The 8,515-nt window shown below is 36.7% G+C and overlaps 1 protein-coding gene across 1 annotated transcript; it reads left to right on the forward strand.

Annotated features, from left to right (window-relative positions):
• Positions 1-5,145: 5,145 nt before the first annotated feature.
• LOC127335138 (uncharacterized) lies at positions 5,146-7,513 on the forward strand. Its single transcript, XM_051361727.2, has 4 exons — positions 5,146-5,716; positions 6,059-6,146; positions 6,650-6,873; positions 6,945-7,513. Exons 1-4 carry the CDS (start codon positions 5,255-5,257, stop codon positions 7,335-7,337), a joined length of 1,167 nt encoding a protein of 388 aa, XP_051217687.1. The 5' UTR covers positions 5,146-5,254; the 3' UTR covers positions 7,338-7,513.
• Positions 7,514-8,515: the final 1,002 nt, after the last annotated feature.

Raw genomic sequence — 8,515 nt, forward strand, 5'->3', positions numbered from 1 at the left:
AGTGTTCACAGTCATAAGAGATACTTGGATAACCACATTATCAAAATCATGATCGATTGAAGCTGCAGCATGCTACTTATGCTCGCGGCTTCAGAAGTTCTGACGAATCATTGTGGTGACGTCTGTCTCAGTTAAGCACTCTGATCCTTCAACTGCCTTTTGACATCAAGCATACAAGATCTTTATTGAATATAAGCCTAACTCAACTTTTTTGTAAATTGATGCTCTAGAGTTCTCCATTTTGGGCTTATTTGTTTGTTTACCATGAAAATAGGTTCTGTAAATTTACTTTGAATATTTGCATAACTTTGAAGAGAGGTAGTGTTTTTTTGAAATAAATATTTACTTCTTCGTTTGAACCCATAAGACATATAAGGAGATCTCGAATATATTGAATATCACAAGAACCATGAGTTTCTGTTGTTTTGAAATCTTAAATTTATCGAACAGTTAAATTGAAGTTCTACCTAACTTATAATTGTGTGAGTTTCTTTTTGAGAGAAACAAGAGAGCTATATTTGAACCCTGTGATCATGTTCTCTTGAACTGAGGGAACCGAGAGCTGGCAACTTATATTCAAGCTTATTATTTTTATTATTATTGCCAACTTACTCTTATTACTAAATGCAGATCAATTCTTGCTTCCAGGTTGCCAAATTACTCTTATTACTAAATGCAGATCAATTCTTGCTTCCAGGTTCAGTCAAGTGATCTAACAAACCAAGAGACCGATGCAACAGAGCAATCAATTGAAACCACACCTTTCACTGACAGCTCCGTCACATGAAAATATTTGTTTTTCTTTGGCACAGAGTTATTTTTATTCCTCTTTGCATGGAGATCTCTGTTTATACTGTTTTCACAAATATTTTGTATGGAGAGCACACAGGACTCCCATTGATGAGTTCATATTATTTTGCCAAAGCTGATCCCAGGTTAGTTTCTTTTATATCCAGTCCAGCACCAAGAGTGGCATACTTGGAAACCTGAACACAAGATATTACAAGTTATGCTTACTCCCCCAAGTCCTAAATTCTCTGTTCTAACTGAATCTTAATGCAAATAATTGAAAGAAATTCTGGCTTTACATGCTCTGGTTGTCTTAGTCTTGACGGATACCTAATTTCTTCATATATATTTCTGCAGTCTTACAGTGCACATACTCGAGCACAAAAATCTGAGTTGTATCTTCAGAATCTATGTGGCCAACCACTGTAAATGTGATTATTTTGTACGTTTAATACTTCTTGCTGGATATTTAACTATTTTAGTAAATACCTCCTGGGTTACCATATGTTTCAGCATTTATCATTCATGCCATCGATAGGTTGTTGCTAAATACCTAAAGAGGCACAGAATTTTTTGCAGGGATCTTACCTATGCACTACTTGTGAGCAAAGATTTAATTGGCCAGTTTTCTTCATTATTTGAGGTATGTATTGTGTATTTGTGTCAGTCAAATGCAAACTAAGCTTTATGCAAATATTATATCAAATAGTCGCTAAATATTTTTTGCATTAAAATTTAATATAATAGTTATCTTCAAGGTTGTCCTCTAATATGTTTTAGTTTTCATCACACATAAATGGAAAATTTCCTTAGCCCTTAGCAATATGGCGGCATGGCTACTGAATGTTTACAAGCTTTTTAGGTGCTAGCTATGAACGCAAGTCTTGAAGAAAAAAATCCACGGAATCAATATTCAGAAAGATGAATATGCAACCTACTTTTTTCCTCTTGATAAGAAAATACTTTTGGCTTGGGGCCAGTTTTGTCAGTATAAATATGAAACTGGCTACTATTGAAATACAACAATATATCTGCAAGTGTGACATCAGAATGCCATATTTACAATACTCATATTTAAAATTGAGTAGTGTAGATTGACGATCGTTCAAATAATGCCTAGCTAAATCTATTCCCCACAGAATTAGTAGATTTTTGTGTTCCATTGTATAGAGTATATACTTAGTGTAATATACATGCCACTCCATATAGTGATGTAGATATGAATTGATTTACCTCTTGACGGGCTCTTTCTCGCTTAGTTTGCCTTCATGTAACTAGATCTTAATCTAAGCAACCGTTGTGTTTGGGAATCATACATCCGTCCTCCTTTTTGTTTGATTAAACTGATATATACTGCTGATTTTCACCACTTCCTTTGGTGTATGCCATCTTACGAGAAAAAAAATCCAGTTCTCACTAGCATTTCAACTTCATTTGTGTGGTTTGTAAAAAAACATCAGTGCATCTGTTATACATTAGGTCGTTGATTTATGTTTTGTCCCTAATCCAGATGTCTGGTTCACTTACTCATGTTTGGTACTCTTCTGACAACGTCCAAGACATACATTCAATCCTGGGACGTATAGAAGTGACCTCGAAAAAGACGTGCAATCTTTGTGTGAGGCAACAGACACAAATAGTACTCTGCTTTATAAGGCAAATAGGGAATTATAACGAGTGGTCCCTTTAGTCAATCTTATATTTTGAAAGAACTCCACATTGCCCTGAATAATGTATTTGCATCATCAGATTATCTCAGTTGTCCATGTCAAGTTGTAAAATACACCAGCAAACATGCCCTGCCACCATTGTCGCTTTCAAAGAGCAAAACAACTCAGTTCAGCAGATTTCTGCAGCCTATTCAAATTGAGAGTGCGGAGTTCACAGACTATAACAAAAAATGCATGTGCGATATTCTGTACAAGAGAAGATTGTAAATCAGTTTACAGAGAAAAAGAGCAACAACATATTTTATTCTTCAACTCATGGCTACCACAAGGGCGCGGCGTGCCGCCGCGCCAGTATTTTGCTAGTTATTCATATCTTTGAACATTTTTAGAATCCATGGACATTTTTAAATTCCACGAAAGTATTTTTTTGAACCCATGAACATGTTGAACCTCGTGAACATTATTCATATCTTTGAATTTTTTTAGAATCCATGGACATTTTTAAATTCCACGAAAGTATCTTTTTGAACCCATGAACACTTGTTGAACCTCGTGAACATTATTCATATCTTTGAACATTTTTAGAATCCATGGACATTTTTAAATTCCACGAAAGTATTTTTTTGAACCCATGAACAATTTTTGAACCTCGTGAACATTATTCATATCTTTGAACATTTTTAGAATCCATGGACATTTTTAAATTCCACGAAAGTATTTTTTTGAACCCATGAACATGTTGAACCTCGTGAACATTATTCATATCTTTGAATTTTTTTAGAATCCATGGACATTTTTAAATTCCACGAAAGTATTTTTTTGAACCCATGAACATGTTGAACCTCGTGAACATTATTCATATCTTTGAATTTTTTTAGAATCCATGGACATTTTTAAATTCCACGAAAGTATCTTTTTGAACCCATGAACACTTGTTGAACCTCGTGAACATTATTCATATCTTTGAACATTTTTAGAATCCATGGACATTTTTAAATTCCACGAAAGTATTTTTTTGAACCCATGAACAATTTTTGAACCTCGTGAACATTATTCATATCTTTGAACATTTTTAGAATCGATGGACATTTTTAAATTCCATGAAAGTATTTTTTTGAACCCATGAACATGTTGAACCTCGTGAACATTATTCATATCTTTGAATATTCATATCTTTGAACATTTTTAGAATCCATGGACATTTTTAAATTCCACGAAAGTATTTTTTTGAACCCATGAACATGTTGAACCTCGTGAACATTATTCATATCTTTGAATTTTTTTAGAATCCATGGACATTTTTAAATTCCACGAAAGTATCTTTTTGAACCCATGAACACTTGTTGAACCTCGTGAACATTATTCATATCTTTGAACATTTTTAGAATCCATGGACATTTTTAAATTCCACGAAAGTATTTTTTTGAACCCATGAACAATTTTTGAACCTCGTGAACATTATTCATATCTTTGAACATTTTTAGAATCGATGGACATTTTTAAATTCCATGAAAGTATTTTTTTGAACCCATGAACATGTTGAACCTCGTGAACATTATTCATATCTTTGAACATTTTTAGAATCCATGGACATTTTTAAATTCCACGAAAGTATTTTTTTGAACCCATGAACAGTTTTTGAACCTCGTGAACATTATTCATATCTTTGAACATTTTTTTAGAATCCATAGACATTTTTAAATTCCCGAAAGTATTTTTTGAACCCATGAACAATTTTTGAACCTCGCGAAACCTTTTTAGAATTCATGAACATTTTAAAATTCCGCGAGCTTATTTTTTTGAACTCATGAACAATTTTTGAACCTCATGAACATTATGCATATATGTGAACTTTTTTAGAGTTTGTGAACATTATTAAATTCAGCGAAAGTATTTTTTTGGAACCTATGAACAATTTTTGAACCTCGCAAACATTGTTTCATATTTGTGAACCCCTTTGGTGAACATTTTTTAAAACCCAGAACCTCGTAAACATTGTTCGTATATGTGACACTTTTTAGAATCCGTGAACAATTTATATTCCGTTTGAACCCATGGACAACTTTTGAACCCCGCGAACATTGTTTCATATATCCATGAACCTTTTTTTTACTCCAGAATCCATGAACATTTTAAAAATTCTGAAAACATATTTTTTTTGAACCCATGAACAATATTTGAACCTTGTGAACATTGTTTCAAACTACCTAAATATATTTTAAATATGAAAAGTAGATTTATTAATCCATGAACATACTTTTCTAAACAATTCCATAAAAGGTTAAAGAAAATAACAAATGGACATTCAGCAGAAAATAACAAAAGCAGAACAGCCGAAATAGGAAAAGAAATAAGCCGGAAAAACCATTGAGCACTGCAGAAAACCGAACACACAGACAGTCAGCTAAACTTAGGTTAGAAAGAACCAATGTGCGTGAAGAATTAATGGGCCAGGCCCAGAGTACCGATGGGGTACGCGGTGCGGATGTTCGGCACCGCAATGCGCGGTGTGTAGGATTTGCCAAGAAAGGCCGGCCGAGCTCTTTGGATCAGTAACAAGAAAATGGCCTGCAAAAGATTCGGTCCGGGGAAAATTGACGATCGGTAAGAAATTGGAGGAGCCCAGTGGCAGTGGCAGTGGGTGAAGGTGGATGGACACTGCCACAAATAAAATAACCCAGTGGTTCATTTTCTTCCCAGGGAGCTTCTTTCGCCTTCTCCCTTCCTGCCGCTCCCTAGATAGGGTTAGGGTTTCCTCCACCGTCCCCTCCCCCCGCACAAGCACAGCATCTGGAATGCCACCGGCAGGCATGACCTATCGCGGTCCTTGGAAATGGCTCCGGGCTCCAAGGCGTAAGAGGAGGAAGGTTGAAGTCGAAGAGATTGGGGGCCAAGACGAAGAAGACATGGGGATCGAAGCGGAAGACGAAGAAGAAGAAGACGAAGAAGAAGAAGAAGAAGAAGAAGAAGAAGAAGAAGAAGAAGACGGAGAAGGAGAAGGTATGGGCGCAGGGATTGGGGGCGGAGACCAAGGCGGATGGGATGGGGGCGGAGACCAAGGCGGATGGGATGGGGGCGGAGGCCAAGGCCAAGGCGACGTGTTTTTTCTCGAAGATGTTCCTCAGCCGATTATTTGGGGTAGGAGAAGTCATCTCGATGGAGTGGCATGGACGTGTGTCTGTCAACACACGAATCATCCATCCCGAGAACTTTTCGTGGACCTGCCTGCCTTCTACTGCACCAACTGCAATGCTGAGGTATGCTGTGAAATTATAACTATCTGGTCAGGACCTAGCAAAATTTGATCTGGCCACTTGATGTATCTGAGTACATGCTCCATGCGCATCACAACTGACACCACTATGGGTTGCCCCTAATCGTTTGTCTTTAGTTGCCCAGAACACGTTAGTATTACAACAATAGCACAATGATGAGCAAAGTATAACTTTTCTGCACACTTTTTGTCTGTCCAAGAAAACTGATGCTACAAGTAGACTTGTAGATGTACAATGCGTCCTTGTTTTCCTCTCTACTATGAAATTGACATTTTTTCTTTTTTCTTTTTTTATTAAAACTGACTGAGCTTTCTTTTATTTTAGAGAAGGATTGATTTCCGCTTCTCGTTTGGGAACCTTGCGGCAAATGAGGAATGCCCTATTGGGGAGATTCTATACCAGGGGCAAACAAGTATGTCCTTATCAAAGTCTTCATGTCTATGCATCATTCCTTTGAAGGTTATATGGAGCTTGTGTTTTGTACTTGTGTAGTTGTATATATACAGACAGACCCATGCCTCAGAATTTGGAATTAAAATGCAATTACATGGAGTGTTAAATTAACTTGCAATCATGCTGAAAACAAACCCAAGAAAGCTGAAGTATAATGGCGGAGGTGGAATCTGGTGTAAATAAATGAGATGATTATGGTTGTCTGTGGGAAATAATAACGAAATGCTTTGCTTATTCTTATATCAGCTTATGGCCTATACAATTAATATAGTGTTTTGTAAGATTTAGGTCACTAGTTTAAAGGGGTTCCATTCAGTTATGCAGGTGACCACTGCCTGTATTATAGTCATTTGGGCCTCATTGATAGACATGCTAAACTCATGCAATCTAATACTTTTCAAGTTTTCATACTACAGTAGACAGAACATGCAGCATCGGCTCTAACATGTTCTATTCTGACAGATGATTGCTTGTTATTTGCACTTGCAAAAGGAGCTGAAATTACCGATAGAATGCGTGAAATTTTGTCAGGCAGCGATCTTGTCATCCCCACCTTAGATCCATTCAGTTTGAAGGAAATTTGTTTGGCTTCTGGATTGTTTGAGGGGGGGCGGATTAAACTCTCTGGTGATGAAGCATTGGGAAAAATGTTTCATTTAATGCAGACAGTTGGAATACAGGATGCGGTGAGTTCCCCTGATTGATTCTTTGTTCATAAACTCCTGAATCTAACATGTTTTTTCTTCATTTCTTGTAGGCACGCGAACATACCTGCAGAATCGGCGGCGTAGAGCAAGTCCAAGGTTATTTTGAAGATATTGTTAGAGAGCTCGCGAAGGGTTATCCCCTCATGGTTGACATTATGCCTGGGAAGGAGTTTGGGCATATTAAATATCATGAGGTATATCGCTGCCCGTTCAATAACAGGACCATAAAAGCTGGAAGCAAAGTCATGATGCACACAGTGCTCCTCGTGGGTGCTGCCAGGTTAAGAGAGCTTGATTATTTCTACTTCCTAAACAGTTACGGGGAGTGGTGGTGTGTAAGAGTCCACCGACACACTAAAGACAAGATTGGGGGTATTGGGAAACTTGTTGCTGATGATATTTGTTGCCAGCCGTACAAGTTCCTCAGAATTGTCCAACCATGACTAGGTAGAAGTAGTATCAATAGCTGTTTGTTCTGCTGCTGTATTTAAGATTCAGTGACCATGTTCAATCCTGGAAGAAACAGTCAACCTTGGGCTACTTGATATTAATTTCACTGTTTCAGTATGTCAGTACTGTTTAATCCAAGTCTGCTGTTCTGACATCATGTGAACTTAAATGGTTGTGTGTGTCATGTGTTTCTGACTTGTGCTTATTAAGAATGTTTATCCATATCGTATTGAATCTTTGCACTCCAATCCATCTTTAAGATTTGTCCTGGTGCTGTATCATCTATAGTTCAGGTTTTACAGCAATATAGTTCGCTCTGGCACATCCAAACTCTTCTCCCAGGTTGCTTTGTATTTAATAAAAGTATAAAAGGATTAATTTTCTATGATATAAGAAACACTGTCATATAAAAAACACCATGTCATACATCGAACACTTATATCATAGAGTACTTTCAATGTTGGTTCTACAGGTTGTTTGGGCTGAAAGTTTCTCTACTGAAACAGATTTTGGAGTTTTTGTGATTGATTGCCCTTTTTTGGTACTTATTGAGAGTCTACAGCTTTGAGGCTTTATTAATGTGTAAGTCATACATACCATCATTGCATATAAATTATAAAGTGGTCAGGTTGTGCAAGGCAGAAATCATGGCTGCAATATTCTATATCGTTACTCCCAGTCAGTAGCTTCCATTAGTTTTTATTATTCTGGGATTGTTAGTTTGCCCATGAGAGCCAAATCTAGTTTTGCTTGAAAAAATTTGTTCACTTATTTTGCCTGTCTCTTAATCTGTACAACAGTTAGGAATCCCTTGCCACTTGTCCTTTTTTGAGCTCTGGTTCATTTTGTAATTGACAGAAACATCGTATGTCGATTTCTAGATGGTTTGACTTTTTAAAAATTATGTAAGCCTTATTCATTGGAATGAAGGTAGTAATAAGAAAATATTATTGTCATCGGAAGTAATTATCATAGAATGGACAATGGGGTTCTGTTTTTAATCTACCATTGATGCAAATTATTGTCTTTTCATCATCTGGTCACCATATTATCTGTAGCATATCAACTGCAACTGTTTTCCAGTTTGTAATTTTTTGGGGATTTTGGCTATAATAGCAACAGGGGGAGATGAAACGGGAACTGATACAACGATGATGGTATTTTCCCCCCT

The sequence above is a fragment of the Lolium perenne genome, chromosome 2 (assembly GCF_019359855.2).
Source record: "Lolium perenne isolate Kyuss_39 chromosome 2, Kyuss_2.0, whole genome shotgun sequence".
Classification (NCBI taxonomy): Eukaryota; Viridiplantae; Streptophyta; class Magnoliopsida; order Poales; family Poaceae; genus Lolium; species Lolium perenne.